Genomic DNA, 23,506 nt, shown 5'->3' on the forward strand with positions numbered 1-23,506 from the left:
GTCAACACTATCCAGATGATTAGGATAAAGGAATTCCATTTGTACTTTTTGCCATCAGAGATGCACCCGAATGAATCGACCAAATTCAGAGCCTTTGGAATTACTATTTTGGCTTGAAGTGAGAGGACCGAAAAAATTGATTCAGGAGAAATTGGTAAGTCATAATTCAGAGAATGCATATTTGGACTATGTGTCAGATTTCAGAGAATGGTTAAATAGAGCAGAGGAGTTGACTGGACAGCATTTAAAAGTATCACAGCATACAATGAAACAGGAAGCAGACAAGAAATGAAAAACTTACAAATTTGCCATCAGAGATAAGGTGCTAATATTATCTCCAGTGGTAGGTGAGCCTTTAAAAGCAAGGTTTAGTGGATCTTATCAAGTCGAAAAGAGATTGAGTGAGGTAAACTATTTCATAAGGACTCCAGACAGAAAGAACCGTTACAGAGTGTGTCATGTGTATATGCTCAAAATGTATTTTGACAGTGAAGGAAAGTCAAAGGAGACTGTGTTATTGGTTACAACACAGAGTGAACAGCCAAGTTCAGAGGATACTGCATTAGATACTCCTCAAATTAAATTGGACATTGAGGAAGTTGTCAATAATTGGGATAAATTATTGAGTTACGTTGCAGAGGAAAATCGAAATGACCCAAAAGGGTTATTGCTATCACATGGGGAGATATGTGGAAATAAGCTGGGAAGTACTATCCTAATTATGCATGATGTAGATACAGGAAATACTGTTCCAATTAAGGAACATCCCTATATACATAACCCTTTAACGCTGGGAGAATTTCAAAAGGAGATTGAATGCATGCTCCAAGACAATATAATTGAAGTGAGTTACAGTGACTGGAGCTCACCCATAATAATGGAGCCAAAATCAGATGATACTCAACAGTTATGTGTTGACTATTGCAAAGTCAAGTAGTTACAAAGATGGATGTATATTTGATTCCATGTTTGGAAGACTGTTTGGAAAAGATGGGACAAGCAACTTATATTTCTAAGTTGGTACTGACAGGTACATTTCTCCAAAAGAGCAAAGGCAATTTTGGCTTTCATAATGTTGAATGGACTCTATCAATTGAAAGTCATGCCATTTAGTTTGAAAAATTGTGCCAGCCACATTTCATAAATGAACCAATAAGGTTATTACCAGGTTACCAAACTATGTAGCTTATATTGATGATCTGGTGATTTTTAGTCACCCATGGCAGGAACATTTGCAACATTTATCAGAATTGTTTGATCAACTTCGGAAGGCAGGCTTGATGATAAACCTGGCTAAGAGTGAATTTGCCAAAGCCCAAGTCACCTTCAGGGCCATGTTATTGGAAATGGACAAATGACTCCACAGAATGCAAAAATAAAGGTAACTGGGGAGTTTCCCATACCATCGATAAAAAGAGCAGTACTGCAATTCCTGGGATCGAGTGGATTTTATTGGAAATTTATACCAAATTTTAGTGGCGTGGCTACTCCACACACTGAATTACAAAAGAAAGGCAAAAGGTTTCAGTGGACAGCAGACTGTAAGAAAGCTGAGTTAACCATTGCCCCAGTATTAGCCACATCTAATTACGCAAAGCGAGAGATGTGGGTGTTGGTGCAGTGCTCTTACAGGAGGACAATGAGAAAATAGAAAGATCTTTCGGGTATTTCTCCAGGAAATTTAACATTCATCAGCAAATTTATTCGACAGTTGAGAAGGAGACTTTGAGCATGGTGTTGGCGTTACTGAGGGGTTGTAAAGGCAGTGGTTCCGATATGTCTGGGTTTATCTACTTGAAGAAAAACACTTGTACAATGAAAGGGTAGTGGCCTCTCCAAGTTCAAGGTTTGGTTTGGTTTGGTTTTGGCTAGAAACCCAGAGAAGCTGCTGAATCCAAAGATCCAAGGATCCTCTCTCTCTCCTGATGAAGAGCTTCTGTCAAAACATTGACTGTCCTGCTCCTCGGATGCTGCCTGACCTGCTATGCGTTTCCAGTGCCATACGTTTAACTCATCTGTCCAGTAAGAACCTGTGTTTGATTTACCTTTTTGCCAAGGGGTGTTTATGGGATATTACAGGTATTTGAAACAGCATCATTAAGTTTCAATTGAGTCGATTGGGTTTTCAAATAGTTATATTATTCTAAATTCGGTTTTCTTTTGTTTGTCTGTAAATCAGTTTTGTTTACAACTGAGTGGTTGGGCCAGCTGCATCACTCCTGGAATATCCACCATACACCTGCTTAAAACAACCAGAAAAGTTAAGGTCTGGGCTACCTTCTTGAAATGTTTTGAGGGGTTCGGGCCTGGTCCATAACACAAGGAGATTCACCTCTAGTTACCACAGTCAGATTTGTCTCCTTTTTTTGAAAATGCTCATGACTGTGGCATCTCGGAGCTTTCCAAAGATGCTCTCCTCCTTCCAGATCAGGTAGACAAGGGCTGCTGTCATGGTGCAATGATAACAACCTCTCTGTCAATGTTGGCAAAAGAACTGATCACTGACTTCAGAAAGAAAGGAGGAGAACATGCCCCATCTATAACAAAGCAGAGGTTGAGAGGGTGGAGAGCGTCAAGTTCTGATGAGTGATGATAACTGACATCCTGTCCTGGACTTCCCACGTAGATGTGATGGTGAAGAAGGCCTCTTCTTCCTCAAGTGGCTTAGGAAACTCATAATGTCCATAAGGACCCTCACCAATTTTTACAGACGTCCCATAGAAAGCACATTGAGCCAGTGTCTCCTTCTCTAGCTCTGTGTTGGTGGAAGCCACCATGTGCAGTTGAGAGTTACCAAAAGCCTCAGAAAGGATGCGGTAGGAGGGAAGGTGGATTACACACCAAACACGAGGGGAGCCAGTTCATGGGGAGAGATGGGAGAGTGTCAGTGTCTGGCGAAGCACATTGTCAGGTTTGTTAATGTTTTGTTAAGTTGAAAGTTACAGGCTTTCTCTCAGAGTGAGCAGTGAGGGTTTTGAATGACCCCCTCCCCAAGAACATAGGAGCGGCGGCTTCAATAAAGAGAATTAAATGGTTGCAAGCAGTTCCCTAAGTGGCGAACAGGTCCCCTTCTGGAGTCCGTTTGCAGGTCGATGTGTATGCGGGTTGGAATACGAAGCGACCATTTGTAAGGATCGGGAATATTCGTTTGTTGTGTCTTTTCAAATTTCACCCCCATGCGGGATCGCGATCACACATATAAGTGTCCATAAGTCGAACGCTAATGAATCGGGGCCCACCCTTTTTGAAAACGGGAGTAGACCATTCAGCCCTTTGAGCCGACTGTGCTGTTCAGCAAGATCGTGAACCAGAAAGAATGTGCGAGGTCTGCGACCACGAGGCAAGTGAGTGGCCGTTCAGTCCAAATGGCCTCCTGCTGTTTAGTTCTGGATCAGTGGTGCTGGAAGAGCACAGCAATTCAGGCAGCATCCGACGAGCAGCAAAATCGACGTTTCGGGCAAAAGCCCTTCATCAGCCCTTCATCCTTTATTCCTGATGAAGGGCTTTTGCCCGAAACGTCGATTTTGCTGCTCGTCAGATGCTGCCTGAATTGCTGTGATCTTCCAGCACCACTGATCCAGAATCTGGTTTCCAGCATCTGCAGTCATTGTTTTTACCAACATCCTGCTGTTTAGTAACCGTTTTGTGACTTCCCACACAGAGTGAAGACCACAAGAGAAGCAGAAAACCCAGCTACAAAACGAATTGGCAGAATGACCCAGAGGTGGGTGTGTGTCAAGGGAGATGTTTTCAGGGAGGGTACAAAGTTAAAACTCACACAACACCATGAGAGAGGGTCTGTGTGAGTGTATGGGTCTGTAGGAGTGACTGTGTCTGTAGGAATGTATGTGTGAGTGTGTCTGTGAATATGCATGCATCTGTCTGTGTGTGTGTGCGCGCAGTGTTTGGGGTCACCTGTAGTGTGATGTGAACAAAGGTCCTGGTTGAGGCCATCCCCATAGGTACCGAACTTGGCTATCAGCCTCTGCTCAGCCACTTTGCCTTGTTGCCTATCCCGAAGTCCGCCTTGGAGGACAGTCACCCGAGGTCGAATATCTCGGACCGCTGAAGTGTTCTCGACTGGGAGGGAACGCTCCAGTCTGTTGATTGTTGTGTGGTGTCCATTCATCCCTTGCTGTAGCCTCTGTCCAGCCTCGCCAATGTACCATGCCTTAGGGCACCCTTGCCTGCAGCATTTGAGATAGACAATGTTGGCTGAGTCAGGGAGGGTGTGTACATAAGGGTGAAGGACTCTTCCAAAGGAGCTGGAACAGGCAGGACAGACTGCACACCATCTTTTCTGCGTTTCAAGTTTCCTCTGGTCCAAGTGCTAGAGTCTTAAAAAGTGCTGTTGAATCTGCATTGCAGTGTATTTGCCATCACACTTCACCGAACCTGAAAGTGGAACTGGAGGAAGGTAGCTGCAAAATCATCTGTAATTTCATGCTTCAAAGTTCAGACTCACTGTTGCTTGCACAGAATTTTTTATTAAGGTCCTGACCTAGACGTTGTGACAGGACTCTTGGATACAACTCGTCTGGCAGTTCCTGGTCTGTGTGAGCAATGGTTTATCTCTCTCTTTGACTGAATGCAAGCATCAATCGTGACTGCAGTGCCTTGTGTCCCGGAGAAACAGAGCCAAGCAGGGTTGGGGTTGGGGGTGGTTCCCTAAAACCTTGCGCTGAAATCTCTCCAGGCTCTTGCAGAATACTAGTGCAGGAGACATGTGTGGGCAGTTTTCAGCCCGATGCTGCACTGCCAAAGCTCAGCTGAGCCTCTGGCTAGTTCATAGAATCATAGAATCCCTACAGTGTGGAAACAGGCGCTTTGGCCCAACAAGTTCACACCGATCCTCTGAACAGTATTCAACCCAAACCTATTTCCCTACTCTATTCCTCTACATTTACCCCTGACTAATGCACATCCCTGAACACTATGGGACAATGTAGCATGGCCAGTTCACCTAACCTGTACATCTTTGGATAGTGGGAGGAAGCCGGAGGAACCGGAGGAAACTGACACAGACATGGGGAGAATGTGCAAACTCCACACAGTCACTCAAGGCTGGAATCAAACCTGGGTCGTTGGCGCTGTGAGGCAGCAGTGCTAACCACTAAACCTTCTGAAAATCAATTCTCTAACACTGTTACAGGGAATGTCGAAGGGACTTGACCAACCAATATGATGTTTCCCCTCATTATGGGAGAGATTAGACTGGAGAGGGGCGCTGTCAAGAAATAACAGGAGGTCTCAGATGGAGTTGAGAAGGATTGTGTTTTGCTCTCAGAATGTTGTGTGTCTTTGGAAATCTCCTCCCCAGTAAAGATAAGGGTCATTGAAGATTTTTTTTGAAGCTGGAAGAGACAGGTTCTTGACTAACAAGGGGGTCGAAGTTTATTGGGGGCTAGGCAAGATGGCCGCAATCTCAGATCAGCCACGATCTTACCGAACAGCAGAGCAGGGTAAATGGGCCAATTGGTCAATATCTGCTCCTAAGTTGCATGTATGTTTGTGCAAGCACACATACATGTTGGATTATAGAAGAGTGAGGGACGACCTTATTGAAACATACCGGAGGAAACTGACACAGACATGGGGAGAATGTGCAAACTCCACACAGTCACTCAAGGCTGGAATCAAACCTGGGTCGTTGGCGCTGTGAGGCAGCAGTGCTAACCACTAAACCTTCTGGAAATCTTCAGGGGTTTGAGAGGCTAGATATGGAGAGGTTGTTTCTTCTTGTGGAAGAGTCCAGGGCCAGAGAGCATCATCTCAGGATAAGGCTCTGCCTATTGAAGACAGAGATGAGGAAGAATTTCTTCTTTCATAGCGTATGCGAATCTGTGGAATTGTGTACCGCAGAGGACTGTTGAGGCTGGATCATTAAGGATATTCATGGCTGAAAAAAAGACATTATCTTTAATCTGTTAAGGGTATGTAAGGTTGTGGGGAATAGACAGGAAAATAAATTAATGGAGAAAAGACTGGAACATTGGAGCTGAGGATTATCAGGACAACCACGATCTCACTGAATGGCAGCCTTGATGGGCTGAATGGCTTACTTCCAGTACTGCTTCTATTAGCTTATTGGTTTTGCTGTATCCAGTGCTGTTTCTTGAAATAATGTTGATCTTGTTAACGTTGATCTTGCTTTGTGCACCTCCTGTGCAGTGTAACCCGTGTGCCTCACTCTGTCTTAGCATCCTGTGATCTGTATGTCCTTGTTTGCTATGATTTGCCTGTACTGCTCGCAAACAAAACCTTTCACTGTGCTTAGGTACATATGACACAATAAATCAAATCAAAACATTGGGCCTCCAGTGCTTTCTCCACCCACCACTTGTTTTTTTATGTCACAGATTTGTTTTTGCATCTCTGCCTTCAGTCGCCTGTAGATCTGCCTTTTCTCCTCCGAGTGCAGTTGGTTTACACTCAGAAATACCATGTGCTTCTGGCTTAATAGTTCCTGGATCTCATGATCATTCTTATCAAACCAGTCTTAGTGTTTTCTGGTTGAGTGGCTGAGTTTTTGCAGGCACTGATGATGTCAAACTTGAGGGCAGACCAGAGACCATTGGGATCCCGTGACTCAGTGTTACCGAGAGTCGCTTGATTTCTGGAGAGGAGTTGGTTGTATGAGGCTATTTTTTTTCGGGTCTTTAAGTGCCTCAACATTGAACTTTTTGCAGCACTGCTTTTGTTGTCTCCGCTGCGGCGGGGCTGTGTTTATGTTGAGTTGAGAGTCTGTTGCTGTAAAAGCACAGCAGGTCAGGCAGCATCCGAGGAGCAGGAAAATTGACGTTTTGGGCCGGAGCCCTTCATTATTCCCGATGAAGGGCTCCAGCCCAAAACGTTGATTTTCCTGCTCCTCGGATGCTGCCTGACCTGCTGTGCTTTTCCAGCAACATACTCTCAACTCTGATCTCCAGCATCTGCAGACCTCATTGTCTCCCTGTGTTTATGTTGATCCTGGCCTGGATCAGGCAGTGGTCAGTCCATTAGCCTTCAGTTTCTGTCATGGCACATATGATTTTTAACATCTTTCCAACCCTCGCTCTGACGATGACATAGTCAAGGAGGTGTCATTGTTTGGAGCGTGGGTGCTGCCACATTGTCTTGCATTTGCCCCTTTAGTGGAACAGTGTGTTGGTGATGATGAAGTTGGGTTCATGGCATATGGCCAGGAGGAGGGTGCAGTTGGAAGTTAGCTTCCCAACTCCCTCTTTCCTGATTACACCATCTCAAATGTCTGCACTTTTGCCGATTCTTGCATTGAAGTCGCCGAGGACGATTAGTTTGTCCTTGGCAAGGAGTCGGGAGAGAGACTGGTCAAGATTGGAATTTCTCCTTGGTCTTCAGCTGCTGCATCGAGCATTGGTGCATATGCACTAAATACTGTGACATACTGGTCCTGAGTAAAGGTGAATCAGTGTGTCATGAGGTGTTCACTTATTTTACAGGCGCAGCCTTTGAATTGGCCCAGCAGTTTGTAATTGATGGTGAAGCCAACTCCATGAATGCCGTGCTCTTCTTCGGTCTTGCCTTTCCAGAAAACAGGTGCAGCCATCACCTTGCTCTCTGAACTGTCTTCCTGCTTGCCGGGTTTCACTCAAAGTGGCAATATCAGTACCATAGCACCTGAGACCCAAGCAATGATTGCAGTGCTGCGCTCCAATGTATCACTGATGGGACTATCCAATGGGGTCTTGTTGATCCAGGTCCCAGATTTCATCTTGAGGGTGTGGAAGGTGCATACGCAAGAGTTCTTTTAACACGAGATACTGTTACACATACAAGCTTAGAAGTGCAAGGTTTTAGTCCAGTAGCAAGGGAGGGCCCAAGACAACTCGAGACCAGGCACTTTGATTGCATGCGGTGGAATGCAGACAAACAGTTCAGTGCTGGGCAGCACTTCACACTGGGTTGGTGTGATGTCCGAGGTGAGGGGAATGGGAGGAAAGGAAGAAGACAAGGACAGTTGCTGCCATTGTGCTGGCCATTCTCAGCCTGTGATTGTGAAATCATTGGGCTGAGGGTGGGAGTTCATTATATCACTGGGTTGGAGGGTTGAAAAACATTCTTTTGGTTGGGGGAAATTTTATATTTTAAAAAAATACGTTAAGCTGTAGGGGACTGAAGACTGTATTCCAACGCATCATGAACTAGAGTTCTGAATGAACCTCTCAAATTTCAAATTTAATGTTAGCCTCATTCGTTGTGCACCTTCTCTGCAGCAGTAATATTATATTCCTTGCTCTGTTCTAATACCCTTAAGCACTTTGTATGGTATGGTCTGCCTGTACTTGATGCAAAACAAAACATTTCACTGTACCTAGGTCCATGTGAAATAATAAATCAAATTTAAGAATGGCTTCTGATTTAAGGTTCGATGTTAAGTTGTTGCTGTTGAATCAACTTACATACAGTTTCACAGAAATTACATGCAAATCAGCAGTTTATTCAAACCACTCCATCTCTGTTTACCCTCTGCATAAGCTGCATAACACAACTATTGTGTTATGTCTCAAAGTCAGTATACCTCTAAAAGGCATGGTCATGACATCAACACTCTCAAAGTATGACCTGATGTTAGAAAGATCTCAGACTCAGTCTTAACTGGGCTCACTTGTAGCATGATATGTTTAAAAGAGACATGTTATTTTGTTGTAACCTAGTAATTTAACATTAGCCCAGGCACTTTGATGTCTGAGAAATATAATGGTTGTATATAAATGATTGGCTGTAATAAACATCTGTTGGATTCTTCAATACCATCCATACCCAGTTTCTTGTATTATGGCACATAACAAGCATTTCTGCATCAGATGAAATACTCTGTTGGAGGCAAAATCACATCACTAAACTTATTTCTCTTTCTTTGGCCTATCTTTAATGTTGGCATTACCTCATTCTGGTTAAACATTATCTGAAGTTTTGCATTCAGTTTTGGGACCTGCACCTCAGGAAGGAGAAGTTGCCTTGAAGGGATGTAGCATATTCACCTTAATGCTACTGGGGATAAACAGATTAAATTGTGAGAATAGTTCACAAAGACTGGGCCTGTATTCCCTTCAGCACAGAAAATTAAAGTGTGATCCAATTGAAATGGTTATAAGATCTGATAAGGTAGATAAAAAGCTATTTCCTCTGGAGGTAGAAACCAAAGCCAGGATGATAACCTTAATATTATAGCTAGATCATTTTGAGAGATGTCAGAAAGCACTTCCTTGCAAGAATAGTATAAATCTGGTAGTTTCTCTTGTGATAATATGATAATTATTTGTTAGATAAGGGTGCTGGCATTTACAGAACCAAGCAAAGACTGAAATTACAGATCACCCATAATCTAATTGAATAGCTTCCTCCTGCTATAACCTATGCTTCACTCTCCAGATTCTGTTGCTGTTTATTTATTCTCTGCCCTATATGTCACCTTGATCTAAGCTCCTCAAGACTTTGCAACAGTCTGTTTCTATTTAACCTGTCCCAACACACAGTAACAATCACACTGGAACTTGGAGATACTCTGACATTCGCACTCTTGGCATTTGAGATATGATTTTGGAATAATTGAAGTTAATCCTAAAGGGGTATGTGGTAAAATTCCATGGTGTTACAGCAATCACACCCAAATCTAGTCGTCACTGGTGTGAGGGGGACTAGGCAAGCAGCCTAGAGGAAGGCACACACTGGCACAGCAGGGGACTGCACTGCAGTGTACTCCTCACTTCCTGTATTCAGCTCGAGGTGCAAGCTGTACTAAGGTCCAATATGGTAGTCCAGTGGTTAATGGCAATCTTGAAGCTAAAAGCATTGGAGTGAGGGCACCTCCATTTTGAGGTTGTTTCTCTCTCATTTATGTGGGTAACCTCCTCCTGGCTCTCCAATTTCAAGAGCTCAAATACAACCCTTAATTGGGTGGTGCGTTAGTGTAATGAGTACTAACTTTAAGGATAGTCACTGCTGGGTGACTGTCTCCCACATGATACGTGCTTCCTTATGCCCTTTTTGACCCTACAATTGCGCCATGAACCCTGCACAGAGAATCTTACCTGTGGTTTGAGGAGAACTAAGTCAAGGTGAGGAGCCCAAATGTCTCCATGTACAATCTGCACAATCAAACTTGGACTACTTGAGGGCATAAGTTTAAGGTCACTGTCAAAATAACCAGAAAAGGTTCTCTGGGCAATGGGTAGTTATGATTGGAAATGCACTGTCCCTTGGGGTGGTGCATAACGCTATGATAGTAGCCCTTAAAAGGAATTAGTGAAATCTTTGAAGGATAAAATATTTTTTGGGATATGGAAAAGAGCAGCAGAATAGGGAAAGCTTGATGAGACAGAGTGGTAAAGAATTTGTTTGGAATGCTTGTCTTCATTGCTCAGACCATTGAGTTTAGAAGTTGGGATGTCATGTTGTGATTGTATAGGACATTGATAAGGCCACTTTTGGAGTACTGCATGAAGTTCAGATTGCTTTGCTGTATGGTGTTATTAAATTGGAGACAGTGCAGAAATGATTTACCTGGATGTTACTAGGACAGGAGGGTTTGAGTTACAAGGAGGGGTTGGATAAGCTGGGATTGTTTTTCACTAGAGTGTAGGGGGTTGACGAGAAAAGAGACCTGAGGGACAACCTTTTCACACAGCGGGTGGTACACATGTGGAATGAACTGCCAGAGGAAGTGGTAGATGCTGGTACAGTTACAACATTTACATTTGGATAGGTACATGAATAGGAAAAGTTTAGAAGAGTATGCGCCAAATGCAGGCAAATAGGAATAGTTTAGATTAGATTACTTACAGCGTGGAAACAGGCCCTTCGGCCCAACAAGTCCACACCGACCCTCCGAAGAGCAACCCACCAGACCCATTCCCCTACATTTACCCCTTCACCTAACACTACGGGCAATTTAGCATGGCCAATTCACCTAACCTGCACATTTTTGGACTGTGGGAGGAAACTGGAGCATCCGGAGGAAACCCACGCAGACATGGGAAGAATATGCAAACTCCACACAGTTGCCTGAGGCAGGCACATAGGTTGCCTGAGGTGGGAATTGAACCCTGGTCTCTGGCGCTGTGAGGCAGCAGTGCTAACCACTGTGCCACCGTGCCGCCCACAGAGAAACTTGGTTGGCACGGACTGGTTGTACTGAAGGGTCTGTTTCTGTGCTGTGTGATTCTGTGACTCTCATCATTGAAACAGCTAATGCAGATTGATGTTATGAATAGCCTCCTGCATTATTCAATGTTTCTATGGGTTCTGATAATCATTCTGGGTACCCAGACTCAATAGTGCAGATATTCCTACTCAATTTGCATTGAAGTTTCCTTCCTAGACAACACCTTAAATTTAACAGGAACAGGCTGTTTGGCATGAGTCAATGCCAATGTTTGTGCTACACATGGGTCTCCTATATACAATAAGTTCTCTATTCTGAAAGTGCTTAATTAGTTGTAAAGTGCTTACATATGTTCCGAGATGGGGCAAGGGTGAAAAGTGCCAGTGCTATTCAAGTCTTTCCTTGCTTTGTGAATCTAAGATGTTTAACTAAAGGGTATCAAAGGCAAACCCAGAACAGTCCTGTTGGCATTTACATTGACATTTCCAGCATAGAATATGCAGCACAAAAACAGGTCATTCAGCCCATTTTGTCTATGCTGATGTTGGTATTCTGCATGAATTACTTCTTACCCATCAACATTTCACTCTGTCCTTCTATCCTTTTCTTGTACTTGTCTCGCTTCCCAACGCTATTTGCTTCAACCGTGCCTTATACTAGCAAGTTCCACATTCTAACCACTCTTGGGGTGAAAAAGGTTTTCCTGATTTAGTTATTGGATTTATGAGCAAACATTTTCCATTTTGTCCCCTAATTTAGGAAACTTCCAAAGGTAGATCCATCTCTACCCTCGCAAACCCTTTCAAAAGACACTTACCTGTTTTCTTTTTAATGAGAGAATATTTTTAAAGTGGTTTTCTCCTGTGTCATATGTTGCTGCGTTGTATTTGAGTTTCACCTACAGAACAGCTGCTCGAAGCAGACACGAAGAGTGAAGCACTCTTAAGTGTTGATAGCAAGGAGATTAAGAGTGTACTGATGATAATGAAAGGAACAGCATTGACTGAAAGCTCATCTGCACAAAATGAGGTGGGCGAGATTCTCTTGCACCAGCAGAGCAGTAGGAGTAAGTAAATATAACAAAGTGACTTTTATTTGGATTAGACCATTCTGTTGTGCAGGGCAGGTGTGCAGCATTTTCTAAGATGCACAGACAAAATTGACAACGACAGAAAAAAAGTCAGCTGACCTGTGACACTGCATAATAGCCAGATCATGAGAATTTCCTCACACCCACTTTACCTCCTGCCCATCTCAATTGCAATTAAAAACGAGGAAAGACTAAAACAATGATGGTTGAAGATGCTTTTGTGACTTGAAGCTTGTGTCCAGAGGCGTACCACAGGTTTCAGTGCTGGGTCCCTTGCTGTTTACATACCTTAATGATCTAGACATGAATCTAACAGGTATGATCAGTAAGTTTGCAGATAACATGAAAATTGATAGTCTAGCAGATAACGAGTGGGAAAGTTTTAGACTACATGACGATATGATTGGCTGGTCAAATTGGCAGAACGTTGCATTAGAATTTAATCCTGCAAAGTGTGAGGTGATGCCTTTAAGGAGGACTAACAAAGCAAGGGCATACACATTGAATGGTAGGACCCTCAGAAATATAGTAGATGAGAAGGACGTTGATGTGAATGACTACAGATCCTTGAAGGCAGGAGGAGAGGCAGGTAAGGTAGTTCAGAAGTTATTTGGGATACTAAGCTTTCTTAGTCAAGGCATTGAATACAACAGCAAGGAGGTTATAATGGAGCTGTATTTAATGTTAGTTAAGCTGCAGTTTGAGTACTTTATTCAGTTCTGGTCACCACACTATAGTAAGTATGCAATTGCACTTGAGGCAGTACGGAAGAAATTCACCAGGATGTTGCCTGAGATGGTGCATTTTTTTTTAAGATTAGATTAGATTAGATTACTTACAGTGTGGAAACAGGCCCTTCGGCCCAACAAGTCCACACTGCCCTGCCGAAGCGCAACCCACCCATACCCCTACATCTACCCCTTACCTAACACTACGGACAATTTAGCATGGCCAATTCACCTGACCTGCACATCTTTGGACTGTGGGAGGAAACTGGAGCATCCGGAGGAAACCCACGCAGACACGGGGAGAATGTGCAAACTCCACACAGTCTGTCGCCTGAGGCGGGAATTGAACCAGGATCTCTGGCGCTGTGAGGCAGCAGTGCTAACCACAGTGCCACCGTGCCGTCCATTTTAACTCTGGACAGAGTCTCAATAGGCTGAGGTTATTTCCCTAAGAGCTGAGAAGGCTGATGGGGGACCTCATTGAGGTGTATAATGCTGTGAGGGGCATAGACAGAGTAGAAACATTTCTCCTTTGTGTAGGCTTGATTTCTGGAGGCAGAGATTTAAGGTCTGGAACAGGAGGTTTGAAGCAGATTTGAGGAAACAGATTTTCGCCTGAAGAGTTATGGATATCTGGAACTCACTGCTTATGAGGTGGTAGAGGCTGGAACTTTCAAGATATTAAAGAACTATTTAGATGAACACTTGAAACTCCATAGCATACGGGTCTATAGGCTAATGCTTGTCAATGGGATTAGAATAGAATGATGATTGATCACTGGTGTGGACATGATGGGCTGAATGGCCTCTTTCCGTGCTGTATGACTCCAAGAGGCTGCCATTTTCTTTTTAAACAAAAGAATATCAAAGTTTATTACACAAAAAAGAACTATTCTTAGTATAGAACAACTTGGAAAGATTTAATTAAAAAGCAAAAAGGATAAATTCTGTTCTTTTTTCTGCTGCAATATCCCTCATGAATACACAATTTTAGTGAAGTATCACTCCTATTCTTCACTATAAAATGTCTTACTCCTCTGACGAGAACAACAAGCAGTGTCCTTTCAGTGAATTTCTTCACATTCACCAGATACGATTCTCTCTGAACCCGTGTCTCTGAGACACACAAGCATAGGCTAACTCCCTGACGTTTCCCACTGAAATCCAAGGAGAAACATCCAGGGCTTTTTCCAGTTAGTTCCATTAATGTTAGCCTGTCACAAGTATTTTTTTCTAAACTGCACTTGCTTGTGGTCTGTCACTATCTGGATTGTAAACATGATTTGGAGGTGCCAATGTTGGACTGGGGTGGACAAAGTTAAAAACCACACAGCACCAGGTTATAGTCCAATAGGTTTATTTGGAAGCACTAGCTTTTGAAGTGCTGCTTCTTCATCAGGTGGATTGTAAAAGGTCTGTTTAGTAAACACCTTAATTCTCTCATCAGCTAGCTTATCTCGTCATTTAACTGAAAACCACAACTTCTTGGAATTTCTGTTTTGACCCACTTTATGAGTTTCTGTCTCTTTTAAAATAAAACACTTTCATAGAACTGAAAATTACCTCTTTCATAATTCAAGTTCCTAAATAATAATACTTTAAAAATGTTCAACACAAGAAACAAGAGATTTACAAGTGTTCAAGATTGTGTCAAACTATGCATATATAAACAACCGAAGTAGCTGGAAGGAGTCCACTACAGGAAAAGAAACACAAGCCAGTCACCAACAAGAGTGGATATATGATGGAAAGAAAGTCAGGCCATTCGATCTATCTTGTAATCTGTTGAGTCTTTTTAATTAAAAAGGTAATAATCCATTCAGGTGTTCAATAGTGCTTATCTACTTAAATAAGATTCATTCAACATTTCAATATTCTGCGTTTTTTATTTGCAAAAAAAAAAATTGAGGTTTATGTACATCTTGAACTTCTCACAGATCAAATACATCAATTCCATCTTTGTAGAGTCAGTGGTAAAGACAGATATATAACGTGTGAGAAACCTAGATTATTTTACTCCCTTTCTGGCTCAATTATGCCTTAATACAGTAGGCTTGATGCTTGTTTGCGGAGTTATTCAATAAGGAAAAATATGAACACTAGGCATCTTCAATTGGGAAAGGAACATATAGCTAATATTTCCATTTCATCACTGGTTAGTGATGTCATATTGAACGATCACATGCTTCGGTACAAAGTGAGGACAGATGAATAGCATTTAGCTCCCCATCACTGTTGAATTAAATGCTGATCCTCATGGATGTGAAAAGATTTGGGGCAAAATATTTAATTTCAAAGAATGTATTTCAATAGCAATCAAATATTACTTCCTAAAATTAAGCACTCAATATTAATAAAATCATCAAGGTTTACTGTTACTCTGAACTTTTTACATGGATTTCTAAATCGATCACAATTCATAAAAGCCTCTGGCAATACTCTTCCCACTCATGGTCACTCTATGCCTTAGTAATTATCTTACTGGCTGTTAGCAGGTTTTACAGGGGCTGGGATTTTGATGGGCTGATTTGGGGGGGGGTGGGGGAGTGGGGGGGGGGGGGTGTTCCCAATGGCTGGCGATGTGCAGGAAACTCCCATCAGTTCTGTGGGTGAGGCCTGGTGGAATTAAAGGTGCTTCAGGCAGGTAATTGACTGCTGGTAGGATTTCTCCAGGATTCAGGTACCCAGCAATGGAAGCCAGCAGCTTCTCACATTCCCAGTGATAGGAGTGACTGCTGATGGCACAACAGAAATCCGAGGCCCAGGGTCCACACCCGTAAGTGACAGAGTTAATTCCAGAATCACCTGTAAATTGCGTGGAGTTTATGGATAACGGGTGTCATTTGGTCCATTAATGAACTGAATTAATGACTTGTGCCGGTTGGCTGGAAGTTCTGTCAGCCCTCCTGCCCTCCCACTTAATTGGGTTGGGTGGTGTGTGTGGCATTTTTCCTGTCAGAATTAACTTGGTCCAGTCACTATAGCTTTCACTGTGATGTATTGAATAAGAAAAGCCAGGGTAAATTTGCTTCATTCCATTAGAGAGAAGATTGAATAGACATAAGTTTGTTTCTTTATATGACGGACTGCACCAAGTATATCTTGATAGATGTTTTCTGGTTAGAGAGCTGTATGAGCAACAGGGTGCCCTGATTTGTGCAGGGAATTTTAGCAAGTACAGCATGATAGCAATACAGCTCAGCAGTTAAATACTTGCGTTGTAAGAACTGGTGAGAAGAGTTCCATCATTTCTTAATCATGTCCTTCACTCTGAAGTCCCTCCATCTGAGAAACAGGCATCTGCCTAGCTCCCTGCATGAAAAGGAATCTCCCCCAAGGCTGTGTTGGTATCAGCAGCTGTGGAGTTCACGCTCTGCTCAATCCCCTTTCAAGCTGCCAGACGATGAGTGAAGGAGAACACATTAATTAAAACTACACAACTAAAGCAAAAACTGCTCAGAAAACATATTAAGCAAACCCCCCACCGCAAATTTAACTAAGTGGTGAATTGGTGTCTAATTGACACTATCCTAAAACAACATAACAATGAATTAAAAATGGATGTCTTCAATCACAAAAATGCAAGCTGTTTTCCTGGTGTGCTAAGCACATGTTTGCCGACTGAAGAGGTCAAGGGTGATGGCACTGAGAAATGCTGGGATGCTGTTCTGATGGTGCAGGTGAAGGTTGATCAGCTCAGTGAGGGAATTTGAGAAATCTGTCTCCAGAAGCTGCATTTTTGCTCCCAGGCTGTTGGCGGCCTGCAGGGAAATGAAGAATGAAACATACATCAATCACCAGCACAGTGAACATATTGGTTAGTTTAAAATAGTTCATTTTGATGTTTCTTGACTTATCTTTCTTAAGTCCCTCTTGGACGCTGTACACCAATCCTAAAAGTATGTTGAGAAGGCATGCAACATGAAATTCGGGTGTTTCTGTTAATAGTAGGTTCTAGGTCAAGCCAAACTTCAGGTTACGTGGACACCAGTCCAGGCTCGTGGCTTATATTTGACAAGAGGTTCATGATCATCAAATCCACAAGTGAGTCGTGGCCAAAATTGAAAATAACTTATATGACAGGACCGTTAATACCACTCTACCTAAGTAATTCAAATTTAAAAAACTGGATTTAGCTTTGATATGGATCGGTACTGATGAATTGATTGGTGGGAGTGAAGTTACTTCTGGTCATGTCTCTTTCGTGTTATTTCCAAGAACTGTCAAGCTGTCCCTGCAATAATAAACATGTAGGGACATAGCTGCGTCATGACAACCACTAGCTGTCAAAGCTTTCAACCTTGAGGAAATGCAGATTGACCCAATTTCACTGGGGAGGAATGAGGTTGATACCTGTTCCTTTCTGCATGCATCCACTAAGGGAACAACTCAGGTGGGAACATGACATGTGGGAGCAATTATGATTTCTTGCTTGGAGCTCCAAAGTGTTCTGTGCTAGCCAGCTCTTCACATTCTTCTATTACAGCAAAAGAAGAAGCAAACTCACAGGTTCACAGGGAAACACTGCCCCCTAGTTCTGGACTGACCCACAAGAAGAAGCAGTCTTCTGACATCACTTTAAGACATTCAGGATCTATACACCAAATCAAATATCCCTCATTAATCTAAACTCCAGTGGAAACAATTCCAGCTTGTCCAACTTAACCTTGTAGAACAACCTACTCATTTCAGGTCTGGAAATGTGTTGCTGGAAAAGCGCAGCAGGTCAGGCAGCATCCAGGGAACAGGAGAATCGACGTTTCGGGCATAAGCCCTTCTTCAGGAATGGCATCTGCAGACCTCACTTTCTACTCATTTCAGGTATCAATCTCATAAATGTCCTTTGAACCACTTTCAATGCATTTGCATTCTTCTTTAGTTAAGGAGATCAAAGCTGTCTGCAGTATACAATATTTGGTCTCATCAATACCATGTACAACTGAAGCATAACATTCTTACTTTTATAAAAAATAGCATCCCGTCCACCCTCTTGATTTTGTGCTGGAACTTCATACTAACCTTTGTGAATTCATACATTAGATCACCTAAATCCCTTGCACTTTGGAATATTACAGTCATTCATCATTTAAATAATACTTTGCTATTCCTGCCAAAGTGAACAACTTCATGTCTTATCACATTATTCTCCATTTGCCAGATGTTTGACCACTCAACCAATCGATATCTGACTGGAACCTCCTTCTGTGCTGTTCACAAAATACTTTTCTACCTATCTTGGTGCCTTCACCTCCTTCATCTCAGTCTTTGATGTAAATTGAAACAAGTTGAGGCACCAACATAGACCACTGCAGGACTGCACTTGACATATCCTGCCAATCAAAGACACATTTATGTATTCTTTGCTTTCTGCCAGCCAGCCAGCTAATTTGTCATCCATGCTAAAATGTTACCCCCTGTATTTTGAGTTTTTACTTTCCGCAATAACTTTTGATGTGCCACCATATTGAATGTCTCTGGAAATGTTTCCCTCTAGTTTACATTCATTTTCTCTTTTCTCCTTTTACAGTTTCTTGGTCATCTTTCCAAGATTCTAATTTGTTCCCATGCCTCAGGCTTATTGCTTTTCTGGCAACATTACCAGCCACTGAAAATCATAGAATACCTACAGCAGGCCATTTGGCCCATCAAGTCCATACTGACTCCTTAAACCTAAAGCAATCTTTATTTGTTAACCATGGTTGATAATATTTTTTCTGATTGTGTGATTTAAAAAAAATGTAGATTTTGTTATAGATCAAGCAATACTTCTTTCAGTATTGATCATTACCTCTCTACTATCAAATCTTTAAGTGCATTTGTCCAATATATCATAACAATATGGCTCTCATTTAATCATTATTTAATGCTCAAATTGAAGATTTTAGCCTCAGCGTGAATTATACCACTTTCAAACTTAATGCAAAATTATATCATATTATGGTCACTATTTCCTAAAAAGGTTAACAGCAAGGTTATTAATTTACCCTTTTCAATGGCCTACTCCTAAATAGCTAAAGCCTTGTTGGTTCTTCAACATTTGTCTGCAGAAACCCATGTTATACACACTCAGGAATTCATCCTCCACAGCATTAGTGCTGATTAGGTTTACCCAGTCATGCAAAGTAATGCAAAATCATCCATTATTATTGTATTATCGTGTTACATGCATCTCTAATTTCCTGATTTGTACTGTGCCCAAAATTACCATTGATGTTTGGTGGCCTGTCAACAAAAATATTTGTCACCCTTTATTGCTTCTTAGCTCTGCCCAAACTGATTCTCCATCTTGATCTTTTGATCTAAGATCTTTTTTCACTGATGTGCTGTTCTCAACTCTTAAAGAGTGTTACTCCACCTCCTGTCCTTTCTGACTATCCTTAGTAAAGTAGCATTGAATATTCAATTCCTAGTCTTGATTATGTTGTAATCATATTGGAATAACAATTGTCATACCCATTGCCATTTTCTCCAGCTTCCAATCATCCAATGTGTTACGAATGTTGTATATAGTCAGATGTACTGCTTTCAATTTTGTCTTTTCAACATTATTCTGCAACAGGATCCGATATAATGTTTGCCTTTACCTTGTCAGTCTTATAATTTCACTTACTACTTTACTGCTTTCTGTTATGAGTTTGCTTCATTCAATCTGAGCTCCCTCTCAGGTACGCATCCCCTTGCTAATCTAGTTTAAACTCTTTCCAACAGCAAAATCAAAGGATATCAGTCCAGATCGTACTACGATACAATCTGTCCATCTTGTACTGTCCATCACAGAACCCAATGACCTAGAGACCTGATGTCCTCTCTTCTACACCAGTTTTCCAGCCATGTATTCAACCACTCAGTTGTTTTCTATTCCTATGGTCATTTTCACTGGAGTACTCCGAGATTACTGCTTTTGAGGTACTGCTTTTTAATCTCTTTCTGATCCTAAGATCTGCTTTCTGGACCTCACCTCTTTCTAATCTGTCATTGGTACCAATGTGAACCACAACCTCTGGCTGTTTGCCCAGCCCAAAAAGAATGTTCTGTGTATGCTCTGTTATATATTACTCTGGAATTACATCGACAGCCACAGAAAAGCCTGTTTCTCTAACAAAAAGAATTCCTCTTCAGCTATGCAGCTCATGGTGCCATGGACTTGGTTCTGGCTCCTCTGAACAATAACAGCCCTCACCAATTTCCAAATTGGAAAACTAGACACCAATGAGATTATCTCAGGGATCTCCTGCAATTGTGCCTGCTTCTCGAAGAGTGCTTAACCATTCACATTCTGCCTGTAAATCTATAACCTACAGTGCGACCACTTCTCCAAATATGCTATCCGTGTAAATCTCATTCTTGTGAATATACTATTGTGACTCCAGCTAAAGCTGAAGTTTTGAAACCTGTGCCACTTTCTGCAAATATACTTGACTGGAAACACGGAGTAAGTGAGGTCTGCAGATGCTGGAGATCAGAGTCAAGAATGTGTTGCTGAAAAAACACAGGTCAGGCAGCATCCGAGAAGTAGGAGAATTGATGTTTCTCCTGAAGAGCTCCGGCCCGAAACATTGATTCTACTGCTCCTCAGATGCTGCCTGACCTGCTGTGCTTTTCCAGCAACACACTCTCGACACTGGATACATGGTGTGTCCATAACTTCCCGCATGCTACAGGATGCCCATTCTGTGCAGCTGAGTTGCCCTGCCAGAATTTAACTTTGTGAACTAGTTATTATCAGTAGACCAATTTGCTGTTTGTCATTAATCAACTTCTTCCTCTGCACCAAAGTAAACACTAGAAGATATAAGAGGTAGAAAATTAAAGAAACATCTCCTCCTCCCAACACTTTCACTCCCAAACTCCCAGCTTCTCAGTGCACTGCACTCAGACCCTGTATTTATACTCTCTGAAACTCAGAAGTGTTAGGTCTGCTGCAAGATACAAAAACTACATTGAATTAGGTAGCTAACTAATTATAGCTGCTCTCCAGTAGACAGCCCATCTATGTTAGGCCGGAAGAAACTTAAGCTCCACTTAAATAATACATTTCAATTAAAGCAGCATGGTAGCTCAGTAGTTAGCACTGCTGCCTCACAGTGCCTGGGATCAGGGTTCGATTCCACCTTCAGGTGACTGTCTCTGTGGAGTTTCACATTCTCCCCGTGTCTGCATGGGTTTCCTCCCACAGTCCAATGATGTGCAGGTCAGGTGGATTGGCCGTACTAAGTTGCCCATAGTATTCAGGGCTATGTAGGCTGGGTGGATTAGCCATAGGAAATACAGGGAGAGGGTAGGAGTTGGATGAGATGCTTTTCAGAGAGTTTGTGTGGATTCGATGGGCCAAATGGCTTGCTTTCATACTGTAAGGATTCTATGAAGTGCTAAATGCAGACTACACTTGAGTTATAGAAAGAGAGCTTGATCTGTAAGAGTCCCTTGTTCACCAGCTTCTGACTCCGTTCCAGCTGTAGTCCTGGGAACGCAGTGTTGGAGTCTTGAAAAGGGTCTATCAGCCTCAAATTCCTCTTTAGTCCCTGTGGATTATTACTAGTTGTCTGTCCTTTGATGCTTATTTGGGAATAATCGGGAGAGGGGATGCAGACTGTTCTCACTATGACTGTGCTTATTGTGCAGATGTTCAAATCTAATTCACACTAAGACAGAGGTGGACTTGGGGTATAGATAATAGTATGGAGTTATATAGCACCTTTATGCTTTCATGATGTCTCAGTGTCACAGCCTGTGAATTACTTTTGGAATATAATCATACATGAAAAGATTCAAAAGCCAATTTACACACAGCAAGATTCCATAATTAATCAGAGAATCTGTCTTTTTCATTGACGTTGCTTAAAGACACCAGAAGAGATATCTGCTTTTTGAATGATGTCATGGAACCTTTCAGATCAGACAAACAGGACCTCATTTTAACTCATCCAATCTACAGCAGCGTTCCTCTAAAGTGTCAGCCTAAATTACATGCTCTCAATTCAGGGACAAAATACTGTCACTTAATGTGATCTTTGTTTTGCAGTTGACGCAAAATCATTGATAATCTTAATAACTAAAGTCTGCACATTGTGACAATCAAATGTGGAAAATTGCCTTTTATTTCATGAGCAGACTTCTGATAATCTCATTTATATTTTATACATTTCTAGTGAGTCCACTCAACGAAAGGACAATCCTATTCAAAGCCCTATTTTGCAATCCTTGTTTTGTTTGTGCTGAGTCAAAATTTACAAATATATTGTTGGTCACTTCTTGAGAGAATAAAGCTATCTTCAAACCACAGTCCTGTGTCATATTGTTGAAAATAATTCAGAACCCTACTTGAGCAGGATGTAGTTGAACAAAGATAAAGGAATAGATTTTCCTTTTGAACTTTTTTTGTTCAAATATTATACAAAAGGAACAGTAATCTACTCCTAACACTATTCACCTGCCTGTCTCAGCTTGCTTTAAAGACTTGAATGTTAAGCTAAACCCTAGAGACTTACTCCGGTTTCTCTCTGCCATATCAATCTAAAATAGAGCAGCACTGGAACAGTGATGAAGGATATTAAACACTCACATCCAGAAGTCTCCTTGGTGGTAAGATGAGCTGGTATTAACAATGTAACACTCTGGAGAGAGCTGAGGCTTATAGGTAGAACAGAACCGTAATAAATAAAACTGGTTTTGACTTGTGAGGAAACCAAAACTGGGGGACGTAAATATGACAGTGATTATTATTTCCAATAGGAAATTCAGGAGAAACGTCTTTATCTAGAGAGTGGTTAGAATCTGGAACTGACAACCACAAAGACTAGCTGAGGTGTATATCACAGATGCATTTAAAGTGAATCTGAATAAATAAAAGGAAGAAAGGAATAGAACGGATGGAATAGATGGGTTAAACTAGATGGACTGAACTCCAGCTTCAAAGCTGTCTTTCCTTCAACAATGGAATACATGTGATTTAAAGTGATGACAGAGTTTGAGTGAACATTGGGAAACTCCACAGAAATAAGAAACTGGAATCTGTATTAGGGCAACATTTGCTTCTCTAATGGCCATTTAGCACCAAATATGAAAGATACTAAGTGAACAGTCTCAGGGTGATAAGTGCAGAAATTTCAAAAGTTTTGTTTTCAGAATATAGTACTTATTGTCCCCTCTATTTAATTCTGCACCTCAACCTGGAGGCATTAGTTCTGCAATTTGACCACACTGAGTTACATACTTCTTCTGTGCTGCCACAAGTGAAAGTAGGGTGAATTATCAGACAAGTATATCCTAGAATGCAGCTGATTTTAGTGCATATGGTTAACACTTCTCTGTTCAAAACCTCACCAACATCTCTTTCCGCCGACCTATTGTCAGGTATTCTGGGGACTTAGGTTAAAGGGAACTGACCAGGGTTTAAAATGACTGGTAGGGTTCAAGCAAGCAGGAAATAGACCACCCTGCCAAAATGCACTGGTGTTGCTCTTAACTATAACTTCCATAACTCAGCTAATGGTTACCTTGTGTCTGAGATCATGACCACCCAGTTCCAACAAAAAGTCATGGATCTTAAACATCAGCTTTACT

General features: G+C 41.9%; 1 protein-coding gene and 1 long non-coding RNA gene across 3 annotated transcripts in view; one reads left to right on the top strand and one right to left on the bottom strand.

Moving 5' to 3' along the window:
* The first annotated feature begins 73 nt into the window (after positions 1–73).
* Positions 74–8,012, top strand: LOC148146588 (uncharacterized). The gene is made up of 4 exons (XR_015760552.1): positions 74–154; positions 1,873–2,022; positions 3,662–3,724; positions 7,461–8,012. It is a non-coding gene; the product is annotated as an uncharacterized LOC148146588 (long non-coding RNA).
* A 6,797-nt stretch (positions 8,013–14,809) lies between these two features.
* mrm2 (mitochondrial rRNA methyltransferase 2) overlaps positions 14,810–23,506 on the bottom strand; it is a 940,693-nt gene continuing 931,996 nt past the window's right edge. For both annotated transcript variants that reach the window (XM_087997732.1, XM_043711819.2), the window contains one exon: positions 14,810–16,704. In XM_087997732.1, coding sequence (XP_087853858.1) covers positions 16,546–16,704 — 159 coding nt within the window. In that variant the 3' untranslated portion in view covers positions 14,810–16,545. The remainder of the gene's footprint in view (positions 16,705–23,506) is intronic.

Source organism: Chiloscyllium plagiosum, unplaced genomic scaffold (assembly GCF_037043375.1).
Source record: "Chiloscyllium plagiosum isolate Xiang-an unplaced genomic scaffold, Cpla_swu_hap1 HiC_scaffold_20, whole genome shotgun sequence".
Classification (NCBI taxonomy): Eukaryota; Metazoa; Chordata; class Chondrichthyes; order Orectolobiformes; family Hemiscylliidae; genus Chiloscyllium; species Chiloscyllium plagiosum.